The 19542-nt window shown below is 44.9% G+C and overlaps 2 protein-coding genes across 5 annotated transcripts in view; one reads left to right on the top strand and one right to left on the bottom strand.

Annotated features, from left to right (window-relative positions):
- The window catches only part of FGD2 (FYVE, RhoGEF and PH domain containing 2), a 28444-nt gene extending 15113 nt beyond the window's left edge, over positions 1-13331 (bottom strand). The window contains exons 1-6 of the mRNA XM_060277022.1: positions 13073-13331; positions 6166-6487; positions 3831-3911; positions 2574-2722; positions 1689-1845; positions 325-463 (exon numbers count right to left, since the gene is read on the bottom strand). Of these exons, the coding sequence (XP_060133005.1) occupies positions 325-463; positions 1689-1845; positions 2574-2722; positions 3831-3911; positions 6166-6487; positions 13073-13137 (913 nt within the window). The 5' untranslated portion in view covers positions 13138-13331. The remainder of the gene's footprint in view (positions 1-324; positions 464-1688; positions 1846-2573; positions 2723-3830; positions 3912-6165; positions 6488-13072) is intronic.
- Positions 13332-16671: 3340 nt separating this feature from the next.
- The window catches only part of MTCH1 (mitochondrial carrier 1), a 51752-nt gene continuing 48881 nt past the window's right edge, over positions 16672-19542 (top strand). For all 4 annotated transcript variants that reach the window (XM_035121425.2, XM_035121424.2, XM_060277024.1 and 1 more), the window contains exons 1-2: positions 16672-16892; positions 17542-17626. In XM_035121425.2, coding sequence (XP_034977316.1) covers positions 16719-16892; positions 17542-17626 — 259 coding nt within the window. In that variant the 5' untranslated portion in view covers positions 16672-16718. The remainder of the gene's footprint in view (positions 16893-17541; positions 17627-19542) is intronic.

Below are 19542 nucleotides of genomic sequence, written 5' to 3' on the forward strand. Positions count from 1 at the left end.
TGCCCACAATGACAGAGGAGGAGGAGGAGGAGGAGGAGGAGGAGGAGGAGGAGGAGGAAGTGGAGGAGGAGGAGGAGGAGGAGGAGGAGGAGGAGGAGGAGGAGGAGGAGGAGGAGTTTGGATTTGATATCCCTCTTTATCACTACCTGAAGGATTCTCAAAGCAGCTAACATTCTCCTTTCCCTTCCTCTCCCACAACAAACACTCTGTGAGGTGAGTGGGGCTGAGAGACTTCAGAGAAGTGTGACTAGCCCAAGGTCACCCAGCAGCTGCATGTGGAGGAGTGGGGACGCAAACCCAGTTCCCCAGATTACGAGCTCTTACTCTGTGCATCCTCTCTGTCCGGTGCCTCTGGAGGTAACTTTCGTATGTAATCCTTCAGAAGGAGTTCGTATCTAGGGATTCGCTGTACTGGCTCCAGCATGTGATGCTGCAAGGTTAAGTTGGCTGAGATCTCCCGTCTCTGCTCAGGATAGTAACAATAGCAGAAAGAGAAAGCAGAAGGCATCATAGACATGAATGTATAAACATTAAACTACAGATACTTGGCTGGCCTCACCACTTCACAAACCAAGATGACCATCTACCACAACCTTCACCGACACGGTGCTTTCCTAATGTTTTGGACTACACCTCCCATCAACCCCTGGGCTCGTTGAGGCTGATGGGAGTTGTAAGCCAAACATCTGGAGGGCACCAGCTGGGTGAAGGCTTGTCGATCATGTCTTGGTGGTGTAACAGATGGAAGAAATTAAATGCTTTGGTTCAAGTCTTTCTACAGCACAGCGATGGAATGTTTGAGGTCCTCTGGAAGCAAGAAATTCCCAGCCACTGCAGCAGAAGGAGTCTAATGTCTCAGGGAGAATGTGAGACATGGGACCAACGCAATCTTTTGAGACCCGGGGTACAGGGCTCACCAAGAAGCACAGAAAGAACTACAGAGCCTATTATCCCAGCTGGGAGCAGCTGGCTAAAGATTGGTGTAGAAGACATTAGTCACCAGGCTAGGCAAAATGGGTGAAGAAAGGCTAGTCTGGATGGAGAAGGCAGTGTCCTTCCAGTATGTTCTCAAGGAGAAGAAAATGCCTACATATATACATGTACATAGCCATGGCGTGGATGGCCTCCATGATAGAAGCTACCCTGAAAGGGGGGGGGGAGGTTACTGTGCGATAAGCTCTGAGACCATTTCTACAAGACCAAGTTCAAGGTGTTACTTTTAGTATTAACAGCTTGAGACCAGTTTACATGGAAGGTCATCTGACTCCATATATACCCTCTTGACTGCTCCAGTCTGCAGAACTGGGACTACTGCAGATATCACATAATACTCACTCTGCATTTGTAAGGAATTGATCTTTCAGAACCCACACTTCAAAACTCCCTGCCTATTGTCAGAGCCTGCTAAAAATGTTTTTCTTATATGTATATGTTTAATAAATAAAAAAATAAAATTGTTCAAGGGAGCCTGTCCAGATATATAGAATTTTGACATGTGTTTTTATTGGGGGGGGGTTCTGACTTATCATTGATTTTAATTGTGTTTTGAAGGTTTCAAATTGTTTTTTAACTGTTTTTTAATTGAGAATGACGTTCTTTCATTATTTTTGTAAACCACTTCAATGTGTTCCCCAACCGCAAACAAGCAGTATAAACATTTTATGAAATAATAGCAAAATAATTTTCACCTGAATGCTTGAGATGAGTTCCTGGAATGACAAGGACTTTTCGGACCAGGTGGTGATCAGCTCGACTGCCTTGTCAAAGTTCTTCACGTATTCGCTATACATCTTCAGGAAAGGGGCTACCTTCTGGATGATGTCCCCAATCCTGGGATTGGAACCCCTGCAGGCAGAAGCCAAGAGAACAGGTCTGCTATTAGCATCTCTGGAAAGGCAGCCAAAACCGTCCAGGGAAGATGCTTTGGGAAATGCCTGCCTGCCTCTATCCCTGGTCTCGACTGCAATGCCCAAGTATCGCTAGCACTGGTTTGTGACATTTGCAGGAGTCCCTGCTGGATGCTGCCCAGCTTCTACCCAGTTTTAACAATATATCACAGCACAAACAATGCTGGCTGTCTCTGTTTATTAACGTCTTCAGTAAAAAAGGAAAAAAGCTAGGAAGTGAAATTATTGTCCTCATACGTCCTCCCATCACAGGAAGACAAACAGATAGATGCGAGAAGTACTGCTGATTTAGTTCTTACTTATCTAAGATATTTCCGCATTGCCCTTCATCATATAATTGCAATTCTTTGTTCTATATAAGTAAATGTTTGCCAAAGTGCCCTCTGCAGACAAAGGAAGTATGTAATACAAAGATATCTATTGTTTCACACCAAGATTAGTCCTTTGTCAGATGGCACAACCGATAACAGAGATCTATTTCATGGTGGGATGAAGAATTAAGGTTTTAACTCAAAGTGACCCTCCCACAGACCTCTTGTACGGTATCTTTTCAGATTCTAGACTTCAAATAATACAGCAGTTGCTTTCAGTTGCATAAACCTTCACCCCCCACACTTCCCTTTCCAGGAATGCAATGGGGAAAGGGATATGGCTACCATAACTCACCAGTTCTCCATACGTTTCTGCAGCTCTGGCAAGAAAAACTGAGCATGGAACTGGTAAATGGATGAGATGTTGGAGAATATCATTTTCACCACCTCTTCTGGGAATGTTCTTCCACTCCTGGCTTCCTTCAGCAGCTCTGAGAAAAACACCTGGAACCCAGGGATGGAGAAAGCTGTCAGTTTTGGTTGCTCTCGGTTGCTCGTTTTTCCAGCCTTAAGTTCAGTCACCCACATTTCAGCATCAGCTTGTGATTTATTTATTTTACAAAAAAGGAAAGTTCTCATGAAAATTCACCAGCTTTTTCTTTTTTTCATTTTAAAATAATTGTTATTCAATTTTTTAAAAAAGTAAAGAGAATTACACGTCTTACATTTCATTTTAAAAAAGGATACTAAAAAAAGTACAACAAAAACAAAACAAAAAAGAAGAAAGATGGGGGGGAGAGAAGAAAAACATTTAAAAATTCACTTCTGATCAATTTTATATCGCTTCCCTTTATATAGTCTCGTTAACTTGCTATTTCTCTATGAACCTTCATATCCGTACCTTCACCAACATTATATACATTTATATCCCCTCTTATATCATTCAAACATATCACTAAATCTGTTTTTATATTCTCTTTTTCCAAAAATTCTTCCACATATCTCCACTCAGCTTTTATTTTTTGCTTCGATATATCTCTGATTGTCGCCGTCATTTTTGCCAAATTCATAAATTCTACCAATTTGATTAGCCATTCCTGAATTGTTGGAAGTTGTTCCCCTTTCCACTTCTGAGCTAACAGAATCCTAGCTGCTGCGCATGCGTAAAGAAAAATATTCTCTCTATCTTTCAGGGTATTTTCGGGGATCTTACTGAGGAGGAAAACCTCTGAAAATTCACCAGCTTTTTCATGCACTTTTATTCCAATATGCACCATTTTCCAAAGTGAACTTTTCCTTCACCTGTCCCTCTAGAGCAGAGGTTCCCAAACATATTTGGTCTACCACCCCCATTTCAAGGGGGGGGAAAAGCACTATTACTCAGCACGCCCCTGTCAAGTAAACTACAGACAATCCTCATTTTGCACTGGGGTTACATTCTGGACCCCCTGCACATTCTTGAACCCGTGTAAAGCGTTCTGCCTAGCCCTCATTCCACTCTTTCAGTGACGTTTTAGGGATACTTCCGGATTCAGTGCCGACCCGTGTGTGCATGCGCAACCGTGTGTCTATCAGAAGCACATAAATCTGTTGTTGCCCGTATAAAACCAACCTGATCCAGGAGGTAAAGGCGGCTGACATAGGCCTGCTCTGTTTGCAGGAGCTCCAAAGCTATTTTTTTCTCTTCTGGCTCCTGTGTGTATAAAGAGAAACTGTTTGACCATGTGGAGCATTCAGCATGAGCCCAATGGAGTAGATCCTGCTCTCCTGGCACTGCATATTAGTAGGGCTGGGTTCTCTAACTAAGGCTGTGTTTGTGTGTGTACAAAATTATGCATATTCATAGGAACATAGAAAGCCGCCTCATACAGGGTCCTGCCATTGGTCTATCTAGGTCAGTGATGGGCAACCTTTTGAGCTTGGTGTGTCAAAATATTTATAGTTTAAATAACAAAAATGTATAATTGTAATATATAACTGTATTTAATAAACCAAAAACTAATTATTTAACCAAACCAAACCAAACCAAAGACCCCTTATTTATCACAAAGTGCCCAGAGTTGTTGAGCTTTTGGGGGGGAGCTGCTGACCAAAGTTTTGGAAGTTGCTTTGCTTTTGGGGGGGGATGCCCCAAAGCTGCTGCACTTTGGGGGGGGGGAAGAGAACAGAAATAAATGACAAATAATACATTCGCTGGAACTAACACGCAGCACTGACATAGTCTGCCAAAGCGCCAAAAAAAGCACAGAAAGGGTTAAAAATGAACCTGTTGCACCCAATCAGAAACATCCACTGACTCAGCAAATTGAAAAACAGACCAATCGCTGAACACAATCTCTGGCTAACAGGAACAACAACAACAAAAAGGGATCCGAGGAGGAGTGGGAGAACAAATGGGGGGGGGCACAACAACAGTGCGATGCGTCTGCCAGCAGTGAGGGCTGGGAATTCATTCTCCCCCCCCCAAAAAATAGTCCAGCCCCCCACAAGGTCTGAGGGACAGTGGACCAGCCCCCTGCTGAAAAAGTTTGCTCACCCCTGACTAAACCACTTCTGGCGCAACACAACACTGTGACAAAAGCCAGAGTGCACAGAAACGCCGTTTACCTTCAGGGCCGTCTTAAACGCCCCTGGCGCCGTGGTGCGCCGGATCTTTCCGGCGCCCTCCCGCCCCATTTCCCAGCGCGGTGGGCGGGTGGGCGCAGCTGTGCGGCGGACCAGCTGGCCAGCGGGCGGGTGCAGTTCGCGGCACCCTCCTGGCTGCCCGGCGCCATGGTGCCCTGCGCCACCCAGCCTACATGTAGGGCCGGCCCTGTTACCTTCCCGCCGCAGCAGTACTGTACCTACCGGTATTTATCTACTTGCATTGGCATGCTTTCAAACTGCTAGGTTGGCAGGAGCTGGAACAGAGCAACCAGAGCTCACCCCGTTACGCGAATTCGAACCGCTGACCTTCCGATCAGCAAGCCCAAGAGGCTCAGTGGTTTAGACCACAGTGCCACCCGCTGTAGAAACGAGTCAACTGCACAAAGGAAAAAATTGCATTCTTTCGGGCTTCTTGACCCACTCGCTCCTGGCATTTGGCCCTCGTAATGTTGCTGTCAGGACACTGGTGACTGGAAAGTGATGAGTGGCCACTAGCAGAAGCGGGGTTGGAGACTGACTTGGGAGAAGGGATCTGGGGGAGCCTGCAACAGCCCAGAGATGAGAGTCAGAGGCAGGAGAAGCTGCAGGATTGGAGCGTGAAAAACAGGTGCAGGGAGAGGGAAAGATAAGTCAGGTGGGTGTAGATTCACGGGTGTGCCAACCCCCAGGGGTGGAGGTGTCTTTGGCCTCCTCAATATCTGAGCCCCCTCAATATTGAGAGGGCAGAGGAGGCCAGCGTGGTTCAATATTGAGAGGAGGCCTCCTGAGCTCAAGAGAGGAATAATGCCACACTGAGCTCTGCTATCGGCCTTCTCCTGACAATGCGGTGCATGCATGACGTCTCTCACACACAATGCATGACGCCCTACCCCCAATCTTGGGCACAATACGGCACCTCTGGCTGCCACACCTCCTCCTCCTGCCCCCACCTCTCCAGCTCCAATCTCTCCCAGGACCAAAAGAGGACTAAAGCAGAAGGTGCAGAAAACGGTTGTGCGTAGGCAGTCTGCACCTGCTTGGGGAGATACATCATCTTAGGTTGTGGATGGGGCCTCTCTGTTGCTGCAACTGCCTCATTGGGTGCACACCTAGGAACAGCTGAGAGGGGTTGGGCTGATAGACATGCTGTTTCCTAAGTCTACTTTGGATAATAAAGAGATAATTCCTCATTCTAGATGTTCATTGCCTGACAGCACCAGTTGCCCAGAACATTGCCCCTACTCAATGTGATCTGTAACAACAACAACAACAACAACAACAACAACAACAACAACAACAACAGTAATCTGGTGGTTAATGACCTGGTTTTCGCTGCTGCTGGAGTCTGTCCTGAGGCTTGCCTGGAAGTCTGCATCTTGTGGAATCCTCCAGTTGCCTGCACTGATCTTGCCGCGAAAAGAGCTGAGACACTTGACTGTGAGCCCTCTGGGAGCCTCTCGTGGCTCCGTCGCTGATTCTGCACGGCAGGGCATTTGGCTGTGCTGTACAGGCGTTTCCTTGGCTTCGCTCATAGCTCTTCCGCTAGTCGCAGGTGGAAGCAGGTAGGAGACCATGAGATTCGGTGCTCTCAAGCAGGGCCCAGACTGAGGAAGGATCTGCTCCTTGCTAGGACTCGGGCAAGCTCTAGCCGCAGAAAAGACAAGCAGTTTTAGAATGACATTATTCAGCCCACTTCTGCAAAACGCAGTGCACAGCCAAGCAGTCTGTGTGGTGAGATCCAAAGCAAAAGCAAAACATTCGGAGACAACATGGGGACCAAACCATCAATAGTAGTTGCACCTCTCTCAGTTTTGCAGTGCTGTTCTCCAGCCTTGTAATGGAAGCATCCACTAAGGTGCAGGAAGTGTTCATGTCACTGAAAATAACATTCAAAATCATAACAACAAAGGGGAAATGTAAACATTAGGGAAAATATACTGCGTTAAAATGTACGTGGGAGGCAAAATTGCCTTTCAAAAAGGAGAAATTAACACTGAAATGTTGGTGAGTTCTCATGAGGACTTTTTTGTAAAAACGTGTGGAACTGAACTTTAGACTGGAAAAATGAGAAACCGAAAGAAACTAGGATTGACAGTTTTACCTATGTCTAAATACAGGCAGCTGTATAGTGACTGCCTATTTCCTCCTTCCCACCTAACCCGTAGCGGGGGGGGGGTAAGGGGGTGAGTTAGTTTGCATCCAGGAAACAGAACTTAAAAAAAAATTAAGCAAAAAACAACAACAACCGAGATCTCTAGCCTCCCACATCATGATCTGTTTTGGCCCTTGGGAACAGGGACTTCTGAGACAGCAACGAAAGCTCTCCGTCCTTAGTTACACAACAGCATCAGCAATTGTTGCTGAATAACTAAGATTGCAAGTCACCCAATCAAAGAAATTAATCGTATAAGTTTGAGTTGATTCATTGATTGATGCACTGATTGCAAACATTTTTAATGCTGTCTTTGGGGTGGTTTTTGGTTTGCTTGTTTTTTGATAATGCATGTATATATCATAGCAGGCATCAACTTAGAAGAGGCATACTATCATACCTGAGAGAAAAGGAGAAGTGCTTGCTATCTGCAGAGTTTTTCTTTTTAAAAAATAATGGGTGAGATCTGCCTACAAGTGGAACAGGCTTCTTCTTGTGCAAACAGGCCATTCCATTCCTCTCCTTCTCCTGCAGCTGACACGCACACACAAAATTTGCTTCAGATGGTTGGGGAATGCATCAGAACAGATTTTCAGGGCATCAGGCTACAGGCAGGAGGTCAGAAAGAGGACATCCCACAACATAAGCAGAAGTCCGGCCATGTGACATTGGATTTCATCATTTATTTTCAAAAATCTGCACCCAGTTAATCAAGGGCATCTTTTTTTGGTACCTACAAAAATCTTTAACGGTGCAACCCTACACCAGAAAGTAAGTCCTATTGAATTCACTTTCCCAAGTAAGTGGGTAATAGGACTGCAGCCTAAATCACTAATCTATATAAATAAAAATGTAAAATGCCAGGTTGTGTGTGCTCAGCTTGCTCCAAAACTGCTTGACCGAATGATTTGAAATTTTGACAAAACGTTGCAGTCCAATATGGGAGTGTTTGTATAAACTTAGATTGTACATGTGTCACACCTATCACAGGTAAAAACACGGTTTTTTTTAGAATTTTTTGGGGGAAAAACAAAAAAAACAGGAACAGGAGAGGTTGCAAAACATCACCCTCTAGCGACGACACCACAGGTACTGCAGCTAGAAAAGCTTCCCTCTCCAAAGCAGCTCAGCTCAGGTTTGCAGACTGGACTGAGTGGAGGTGCGGACTCGCATGGGTGGGGAGTGGAAGGAGGACGGGATCGGGTTAGGTCATGGGTCGGGATGGGGTGGGGTGGGGGGCAGTCACAGGGATGAGCCATAGCAACGCGTGGCTGGGTACTGCTAATCATTTGATAAACTTTGCAGCCCTGTGAATAACACGATAGGCATAGATGCATAATGGATACAAAAAGGCTTTGCATCCATTGTATGGGGACCAATGTGAACAGTGTATCACTGGACACCAATTCATTGGCCCACGAGAAGCTAAAAAAACCAAAAAACAGTTTGCCTGTCTTCTCTTTCATAGAACTGCTTGTGCCTCTTGTAGACCAAATCAACATATGAAAGCTGTGTACGTACCATACTTTAAAGCACATTAAGGGTCAGGGTGGTGTAGTGCTTAGAGCTGTGTTTCTCAAACTTGGGTCTCCAGCTGTTGTTGGACTACAACTCCCATCACCCTGACCTACTGGCTAGGGATGATGGGAGTTGTAGTCCAGCAACAGCTGGAAACCCAAGCTTTGGAAACACTAGGAGTGTCGGACAAGGACTTGGGAGCCCAGGGTTCAAAGCTCCACACAGCCATGAAGCTCACTGAGTGACTTTGGGCCAGTCAGTCACTGCCTCTCCACTTAACCTACCTCACAGGGTTGTTGTGTGGAGTAAATGAAGAGGGAGGGAACCATGCATGTCACCCAAAGTTCCTTGGAGAAAAAGTTGGGATATAAATGAAATAAATAAACTGTAATTTACCCCTCACAGAGCCCTTAAAAACTACAATTCCCAGGATTCTTGCGGTGGGGAGGGGGTGTGCTTTAAAATGTATGATACACAAGCCCTAGAGCAGGGCTGAGGAAGTCTCTTCCGCATTTACATTGAGAGTAGCTACTGAAGGCTACATCCTTTTTTCTGTTCCACAATCAGCCGTCATAACTATCCTTAAGCTTCCTCATGTATCCAAAAGGCAGCTTTTATTTCCTCTTCCGAAGCAAAGTTTTGCCTTTCCAAAACAAGCCACAGCTCAAGATTAACCAGAGGCAGCAGTCTTGCTAAAGGGGCAACCCCCTCTGGGCTGACGCATGGAAGGGCCAAGTTAAGGGAAGGAGCTGGTAGAGTGTTTGCATGTTCCCCACCCAGAGACCCCAGCATATGTTGTGGGGCCAGAGAAGAAGGCAGATTCTTTCTGCCCGCTGCCCTCACCCTCCTGCCGTCACACATTCAGCAGAAAGCCTGAAATGAGCCTTTGCAGAGCTATGGCTTTGTAGGGTGGCAGGTTGCCTGAAGAGCCTACGTTCCTTTATAGCTGTCATTGCACGGAGGAGCTTTTCGGAATTTCTCCCCTGAACGCGGGAGGTCAGGGAGTGAGGCCAATGGGCAAAAGCCACCCTTCCCTCCGCATATCCCGTAAAAGTGTGGAGAAGATCTGAAAAGGACGATAGTTGCCAGGAGATGACAACAGCGCTGAAAGCAGATACGCTGCGGGTGTAAATATATCTTGGCGATTTAATTTCAGGGTGTATACTCAAGAAAATGGATCCAAGAGATTTTAGAGGCACTTCTCAAGGCAAGATGCCTGGCAACCGAGAGAGATTGCTGACTGAGACCTACATGTGTCTGAATACAGACACACAGTTTTCATTAAATGACTGGGGGAATAAGCTCCTCTTTTCTAGTCTATGGAAATATGGGCTTCTTCAAGGTGTAAGCTTCCTTCAGTTTCCCCTTGATGGAGCATGAGATACTTAATTTGAGGGTCGCATTGGGCAAAAGATTCCTACAATGCAAGGGGTTGGACTAGATGACCCTCGTGGTCCCTTCCAACACTACAGTTCTATGATTCACTTGTGATTGACTGAAGTTCATGCTCGGGAGGTTTTTTACACTTTGAAAAAAATATCACAGTAATATCACACACATTACATTTAAAAAAAAAGGAGTCCTCTTCCCACTGACTGGCATATATCAAATTGCTTAGGGCCTATAAAAGCACCGCAGAAATCTCCCCCCCCCCTCCCTGCTGCCCTCAGAGAAACTTCTCCTATTGTTCAGTTTACCTTGGAAGAAAGAAGCTCCCAGCCAAAGGCAGCTCCAGAGCATTTGACCATTTCGTCTTGGGAGTCTCAAGGGTTCTACTTTACGAATTCAGCCCTTAAGAGTTCCACCAGGTCAAGTTCTTTGAAAGTGAAGGTGACAGTCAAACTGTAAGGTGGGACTGGTATAAGGAAAGCAAAGAACTGGAAGCAAGAGAGGTAGTGGGTACGCCGCGTCCAAGAAAGCAGGGGATCCCGCAGGAAGCGCCAAAGCCATTTCTATCCCTGAACCTTTCCATGCAATCAAGAACACCCACAAACAGTCCTGCTTTTGTTCCAGCTTTTGACTGCTCCTTTGTGAGACACAGATTGAGAGGGAGACTAGAGTCTCCTTGCTCTGCGTATACTACTAATAAACAGGAACAGCAGCTTCACAGGATGCTAAGGAAGCACAGTAACACACACAGTGAAGCACAATTCCCCCTGTTTCATTTGACACATGAGGAGAGGGAGACACAGAAGGAGAAGGAGTGTGGCACTGAGATCAGGCAACAAAACAGTGGCAGGAGAGTAGGGATGCCCCTTTGCCAAGTCAGGCCATTGGTCCACCTAGCTCGGTGTTGCTGACACTGACTGGAAGCCACTCTCCAGGGTTTCAGGAAGGAAGAAGCCAAGGACTGATCCTGGAATCTCTGCAAGCAAAGCACATGCCATACCGCTGAGCTTCCCCAGGACTTCCCACTTGCTACAACTGTAAGCTATGTGAAGCCAGGAAGATGGAAAGGAGGCTCAATGAAGTCATGGCGTCACTCCCATCAACTCTCAGGACTATTTTACAAGGGGCATTCACATATGCTTTTGTTTCGTAGTCCTTTGCATGGTGTGTGTGTGTATTCTTATATTTGCATGATGAAATCATGCCAGTTTGCAATGTAACTCTAATGCTGAGGTATAATAGAAAAGAAGGATGCCAACTTTTTATTTTAAAACAAAGTGCAAAGCTGGACTCAGGATGCTGCAAAAAGACAACCAGATGGCAGTCTTCATAAAATCCAAATCCATTAAAGTATAAATTAGGCTGATATCTTTTCATCTGACAAATAGTGCAGAGTCCAGCCACCAGATTTATCAGCAGGAGAAGGCATGCGGCATTTCAAGGGTTTACGTGGAAATCCCTTCCTTCTCTGAGCCACTGCAGAGTGCCAGGGCTCTTGAGAGCAATGGGGGTCAAATCCCCCTGCAGTTTTCTGCTTGTTCTTAATTTGTTTTGCTTTTACTAGAAAATGCCCCTTCTTCATTTTGTACAAACCTGTGCTCCGATTTCCCTATTTAGCACTGAAATGTCATGTTAGCAACGGATGAATGTATAGCGGAACTGTCAGAGTGCAGAAAAACTTGGCAAATTGGGGGGGGGGCGGCTTTTTTTGGATCAGGCTGCCCCTCTGGATGCCCAGTGAACAGCTGTGGCCAAAAATGTGTAGCCATTTAATAAGTAGATCAGAGGTACCGGTATCTACAGTAACACATGCAATGGTGCCATGGATACTGTATAATATGTTCTGCATGCAGCTGCCTTCGAAGGGCCTCTGGAAATTCAGGTTGGTGCAGAACGCAGGAGCAAAGGTGCTCCCAGAAACACTGATGTGTGGACATATTATTCCCATTTTGGAATAGCTGTTCTGGTTGCCAATACATGTCCAGGTTAAATTCGAAGTGCTGCTTGTCACATCTGAAACCCTCCATGGCTTGAGTCCAGGGTACCTTCACCCCACAGCATCCTGTGCAGACAAGCTCATAGAATTCCATTTAGGTGAGTGTTTGAGCTGGCAAAGAAGGCAGGGAGGGCACTGAGGTTTCCTGGCCCAACTGGCTGGAGAGGAAATGGCTTTGCTCCCTCTGTGGCCAGCAGTGAAGCAGATTGGGCTACAGAAGGAGAGCACTCCTCCCCGGCTTACAGTCAGCTTGTATTACTTATGAGAAAATAAAGAGTAAAACCCAGCCACATTGATTTCTGCTTCTTATGGGCAAAGCTTCCACACTTCAGCAACTTGTCAGAATTATTGCATGGATTGCAACACCATCTAGAACGGTTTAAATGACCTTTTTAAAACAGGGATGTGGAACCTGTTGCCCTCCAGATATTGTTGGATTCAGTCATCCCCAACCAGCATGCCCAATGGTCAGAGACGATGGGTGGTGGTGGGGAAACATAAGAATAGCATAAGAGACTGTTGGATCAGGCCAATAGCCCACCTACTCCAGCATCCAGATCTCACAAATGTAGCCAAACAGGCTAGCCACCCCATTGTTTATTTATTATTATTTATTAGGAATATTTTTTAAAACAGCTAAGCATCACAACAACGGCAAAGTAGTAGTATACAACCAGTAAACGGATCCTGCTGGGACAGCCTGTAGCATCTGACACAATACTTTACTGCTTTTTACCCTGAAGTCCACAAGGTCTGAATTTTCTTCTTAACCCTGGATGATTGTCTCTGTGGGACACGGCAAAGGCAAAGCTGCTTGTGTGGCTGCAAATTCCTCATTACACTTCCCAGTATGGTGTGTGGCTGCAGACCACATTCCCAGGTGACAATTTGGATTGGCACTGATGTCTCTGGGAGTGACTCTGAATGAGCTTTGCAGTGTCCATGACTCAGGCACATTCTCTGCCAGAGGCAGGAATCAGGGGAATTTAGCAATTTGGTAGCCAAAGGATGATCAGAATTAAATACAGTAAACAGCAAAATCATAGGGGTTTCCCCCCCCCACACACACACACCATGCTACTTGAAACGGTCCTTACACGATTTCTGCTCTTTAAAAAACTTATCTCTCATATAACATCTCCAGGGGTGGGAGAGAGGGGGGGGTTTATTGTACCTGAGTTTCTCAAATGCATCCACAAGGTTAACCACAGAGGTGGCTGTATAGCTCTGCTCCTCCATCGTACTGAGACCTGTCAGTCTGAAACTGGACTTGCCGCTCTGAAGTAATGGTCAAAGCAGAACCCACACCAAGGACGCACTGTGATTTTTTTCACAGCTCAGTCTTTCTGTTGCTTGAGGTATTTCTGAATAATTTCTTTTGAACCACTGGACAGAATATTCAAATTACTGAACAGTTGCAAGCAAACTGGTGCCTTCAGTGGTATGTAGGGGGGAAACCCTTCTGGTTTACCATAAACAGGAAAAAAAATATGAGGAAGTACTGAAAAGCAGAACGTTGGCAGAAAATGAGCAAGATTTACGAGGGTATGCAAGGAATGTAGGCTTCTTATTAAGTATATGATTTTATTTTTTTAAGGAAATGTATTGGAAGTGGTCTTTTCATTTAATTCTGGCTCTGCCTTGACTCTAGTTTCGGTCGTGCACTGTATCTAATATTTTCTGCTGCAATACAACTTCAACTTGCAATTCCCACCTCTCACCATCAGCAATGCAAGAAAGAAAGAAACTACAATTAGTTGCAACAGAACTAACTAATTACATATGTAGAATGTAAGATTTTCAGGATTTTGCTGCTTATCTCTTGTTTTCCAAAACATTTGAGGAAGGCTGCTCTAGTCTAGAAGGTATTTTCACAGTATCCTGTGCTTGACAAATTTGAACGCCAGGGGGCTCCATACAACTACTCCAGCATATGCAACATTAGGCAATTCACAGCTATAGACAATACATACTGTACAGTACTGTATATAAATTGGCAATTCAATTGCCTACTCTACAGACGTAACCTCCTGGTTCCATCTAACACCACTGGGAGAGGAATTCTCAAAGGACTAAAAGTAGCTACTGCTCAGAGGAGACAATTGTAAAATTCAGGACTATTATAAGTATCTGAAGAAGTATTATAGTTTTACCTAACACACCAGAGAAGACAGGTTTTCATGCTCCTTCTCACTCAGATCTTCCTATGTGAGGAAAACTTGAGATTTTTATTTTCTTATTTTAATCTTAAAAAGTGCTCTGCCAATGTTTTTTTGCACCAGGACAGGAAGGGAGAAGTAAACTGTCCAATATTATTTCCCCTATATTGCGGATATAGAAGGCATGCTGAGGTAGACAATAGTTTACAACAATCCTGCAATGTAGACCAGTATCACATCCATTTCTGCAGGCTGAGGCAGAGTGGCAACTCTTGCATATCAAGTTAGCAAGCTGTAGGAATGAGGTGGAGTTAGATGGCAAGTGATCTCCAAGTTCCCTGCAATTTAGCCCCACACATTCTCCCCAAATTGCAGATTGCCATAAACCACTGTTTATTATCATGCGCGCAGCCAGGATTTTTATTAGAGGGCAGGCTTTTGTTGGGAGGGGGACAGAACCTCAGATTTGTATTGATTGGGGGAGGGGGACAACTGCCCCTGTCCATGTTTATTATGATCTCCAAATATGAGGGTGAGATGTATAGATACTGACTTACACCAACTCTATTAAAAAGACTTTAAGAACCTGTCCTGTTTTCAGTCTTTGGTGATGAAATAAATACAGCTGCTAGTACAAATTTGTGGTACCAGCACACTTGGAAGACTGTAAATTTCTGGTCAGTGCACCTTACGAGGGAGACTGAAGAGCTAGGAAAGGTTCAGAAGAGTAGTATGCTTCTGAATATCAATTGCTGGAAACTGGAGGAAGGAAGAACACTGTTGTGCTCAGATCCCACTTATGGGCCCTCCCATGCACATCTGGTTGGCCACTGTGAAAACAGGATACTGCACAAGATCGGCGATTCGCTTGATCCAGCGAATCTTCGGTAGCGCTGTGTTGTTGACACATGAGCATAGCCAATCTGCGCCCCAAAACACCACACCACACCATCCGGGCCACTGTGTCTGCACGACCCTGACTTCACCACCACGCTGTCCTGCCCCACCACGTTCCAGGTGAGCTTCTAGGTCTCTCTCAGTCAATTACAGTGTGAGACTCTTAATCTGTGTTGTGGGTTTGAGCCCCACGTTGGGCAAAAGATTCCAGAATTGCAAGGGGTTGGACGAGGTGACCCTCGTGGTCCCTTCCGATTCTAGGATTCTATGAATGCCAGTTGGTAGGAATCACAAGTGAGGAGGGTTGTGTGCTCAGGCTTCTCATCGCCATCTGGTTGGTTTATTGTGAGGAGAGAATGCTAGTTGAGACAGGTCTTTGGCCTGATCCAGGACAGCTCTTCTTAGGATTCCAGTGCAAGAATTCACACACCAAAAGCTGTCAAGAGGCAGAGACGGTCAGTGGAGCAGTTGCACGGGGGTTCACTATTCCTGATTGACGGACTCAGTCACTCTGACAAGCTTTGTGTGTCTGTAGCTGCAACCCTATGCCCATTTGCACGGATTCAGCATGACTTAGTAGACAACCTGAGTAGACATGCAGAGGATTCTACTGTCAACCAACCAAAATCATCCCACGACTGTGTTAAAACAAAGACAGACATGGGGTGCGTGTGTGATGGGTATGCTCTCCTTCACCAAAAACGGTCCCTCCAACCACCCTAAAAAAAGCCCAGTCGAATGCAGCAGATGTTCACCTCTCGAGGAGCCTAAAATGGAGACTGTCAAACAAAACGGCGGGGCGTCTACTCTTTGCTATCTCTATGTTGCTTATCGCCCTAAACAGCTTTAAACGGTTCCGCCCCCTTAATAAGCTGGGAGCTCCTGTCGCCCAAGGGCGCCCTTGGACTCGTTTCCACTAGGTATTTGCTAGAAAGAAACATGCCTAAGAAAGAACCTGGCGCTTCCGACGCCTTCTACTCTCCCCTCTGCACAACAATGGTATCGTCCAATGGTTACAAAGATAGGGAAATTTAGACTTCGAATGGTTCCATAGCTCCCCAGTTCTCTGCCTCGGGGTGCACTTCGAGCGCCATATCCCTCCCCGCTTTGGGTTGAAATGACGGCTCGAGCAGAAAACAAACACGGAATCCCGGATCCGTGCCTGGGCAAACACGGCAAGCGGTGGCCTCAGAGGCGGATCTTCTGCGTTTTCTAATGCAGACAATGGATCAGACGGATTCCGAGCGCAACTGAGCGTTGAAAGGGGGCTTAGCGGGGGTCGCAGAAAGGCCACTCAAACTGCAGTACTGGCGGCGGAAAGCCTCGCTTTCGTAAGGCTCTCTCCCTCCCTGAACTCCAATAGCAGAACATTTTTAAGGGTTCACCACTAAAAAATAAAGCTTAAAATCACATTTCTTTCAAATGAAATAACATCTGAAGTAGGAAACGACCCTTTTTCCTGGGTGTTCCTGGATGGATCGCTTCTAACTCAAAAAAACTCTTGAAACTCTTGTTCATTGTTTTCACTGTTCGCTAAAGTCCGACCCAGGAGGGGGGGGGGATAGCATGAAAACGAACCCGGAAGTTATCGTATCCGTGGTCACTCTACAATTTTCTGAGTCTATGCAAGAAAGCCACCAGTTCCTTCTCTCTGCCGCAGCCCTTCCCCTTGCGTGATGTGATGACGTAGATGCCCGGTGACCGAAAGGCTCGGTCATGTGACGAGGGCAAGGAGCTGTACGCGGAAGTGCGTTCCCTTGTTGGATGGGGGCAGAGGGGATGGCGGCTGTAACGGTGGGCCCTGGGGTACCTCCCGCAGCCGCTGGGCCAGGAATGGGGCCGGGACCGGCGGAGGGGACCGACGCCCTTTTCGTAGCCTTGAGCGCCGGCTTCACGACCTTGAGCCACCCTCTGCTCTATGTGAAGCTGCTGGTGCAGGTGCGGTCGCATCCGAAAGCCGGTTCTGGGTGGGCAGTCTCTCTGGGCCTCTGACGGAGCAGGCACCCCCAAAATTTGGTAGTTGCGAAGCAGGGCCCGAAAATTAATTAGAGTTATTGGCATTTGCTGTTTATCTTGGGATGTGCCTCCGGGCATCCCTGGGCAAGTAGGTGTAGCCTTCATCTTAATTACTGGGGCTGTGCCTAATTAGGGCTCGGTTTCCGGGTTTTGTGGTAAGTGTGACCCCTTGCAACAGGTGGAGGAGGGTCAATACCTCATAAATGAGGTTAATCTCCTTTTTGCAATTTACCTAGATATTGTAAAGAACGTTGCTGTGCCATTTGCTGTATAAAATGACACTGTCACAACTAAAAATGGTGTGTGCATGAAGATTATTTGGATTGTTTACCCTTCACCATAAGGATTCAGAGTGGGTTAGAACAATGCAAAAAGACAAAACTAAAATTAGCTATGAGGTACCGGGCCTGTAAATCTTTTAATTCAGTAAAGGGTTGGGGTTGGTGAAACTGAGTAAGAAACTGAGAACAAATGGGGAAATGTACCATCTATATAGGATATAAACTTATGAAAGAAGAACACTGGATTCTTGCAAGAAGCAGATGTTGCCTGATTGGTATCTCTTTTAAAGGTTGGGCATGAACCTCTTCCTCCAACTGTCGGGAGAAACTTGCTGGGAAGAAAAGTACTTTACCTACCTGGCTTTTTTACATATGGTGAGCATACCTTAATAAAAATCCAAGGAAAGTTTGTCAGTAGTTGAATAAGGATAATACAAAACTTAGAAATGATGGATAAGTCAACAGTAGTATAGTGCTGTGATAAATCAGTTGTTCTTTTTTTTCTGTGAACAAAGTTGGTTTTTATGAGAATATAGATGCTGCAGGAGGAATACTGCTCAGATCATCTTGATTTGCAATGATCACAGACAATAACAAAAAAGTGATAGCTAAAATTGTATGGTGCACTAGGTTTTCATAGTTGAAACTGGAAGTACTCTCCAGTAGACCTTAGTAGGCATGTCCTGAATTTGCATTATTGCCTTTTAAATATTGTAGGCAGTGGCCCAATTGCATGTAATGCTAAGCCATACTGTATCTAAGCATGAATGCATGCATATGAAGGTACTTGCAGTAAAAAAATTGCTGCTGCTGCCACTCCAGACAAACCATGAGCCTGAGTTCAGATATAATGCTAAGCCAAACCATGTCTTCATTTTGAGTAGCACAGCAGCAGGACTGGGGGAAGAACAAAGTGGCTGTAATTTTTAGAGTAAGTACCCACACACTTAGCCATGGTTTGGCTTAGTATTGCATGCAAACCAGGCCAACACTCTTTATCTCATTTATATTGCTAGTCATTTTGTAACAGGAAAAAAAGTATTGTCTAGACTGTATGGAATCATTGTTGGTCCTTATTGACTTAGAAAAGGTTGCATATGCTGCAAAAAGTGCAGTTTGGTGTGAATAATATCTACTTATATAAATAATGCTGATAATATAACAACAACAACAACAACAACAACAACAACAACAACAACAACAACAACAATAATATTTCTTATACCCCACCCATCTGACTCGGTTGCTCCAGCCACTCTGTGTCAATTCCAACAAAATTACAGGAAAAACAACAGCAACGTATCTAGTGTTAGGCCAGAAAACCCTTTTTAATTTATTGTGCCTTTTTTGATTTTGGGACATCCATTTAGATGGATGAGGATTTCATCCTTTTTGTAAATTACTTTGAAGGTTTGTTTGTTTTGCAATCAAGCAGTGTGTACATTTTATAAAACAATCAAATTATAAAATAAATCATTTTGTTATAACAGCTATTAGCTATGAAAGTGTTACTATGAGTAGTGGAATGATTGTTGAGGATTTAGTTTGCTACTTTCAGCCATACCACTTATGTGCTTCCCTTAGAGAAATGTTTGGCACCTATTAAAACAATATTCATTAGCAAACTGTTTTGCATAAAACAAAATTTTAAAAGACAGACACATTTATAGCATGTAGAGAGACATCACTGCATGAATCTATAATACCCCTTGCTTTCTATATATATATAATGGTATATAGAGCCACCATACTGTGACTTAGAATCTGGGGTGTTTTTTTTTGCTATAGAAGCTTTTAAAATGCTTTTCTTTGTGATTGTTTTATTGTGTGAAGCATGACAATCAACTGAAGAGCTAGATAATACAGCTGTTTAATGAAGATCACTTTGTAGGTGTGCTCTTACAGAAACATTTTCTCTCTTTTGAAAAAAAAAATACAGCTAGAAAAAATTCCTCTTTACAGCAACCTGAGGGTTGGAAAAGTGGAATTAGTCTTATATTTCCACTGTAGCAAACAACCACGGCATTATACTATACTTGGAGCACATTTGAGTTTTTCCTCTCTGTCTTACCATCTGATGCTTGTAATAATTTAGGCTCTGCAATTCCTTTCAAAACGTTTTGCAGATTATAACCTGAACCCCTTGGGGTGGAAGGAGGCAACACAGCTAAGCACGAGTTAAAGGAATCTTCACACTCTGACCTAGCCCAGTAAAATCCAGTGTAACTCTTTAAGGTAGGCAGAAAGATTTAGTTGGCAATGTCAGGGTTCTCATTTTACAATGGGATCTT

The sequence above is a fragment of the Zootoca vivipara genome, chromosome 7 (genome assembly GCF_963506605.1).
Source record: "Zootoca vivipara chromosome 7, rZooViv1.1, whole genome shotgun sequence".
NCBI classification, from domain to species: Eukaryota; Metazoa; Chordata; class Lepidosauria; order Squamata; family Lacertidae; genus Zootoca; species Zootoca vivipara.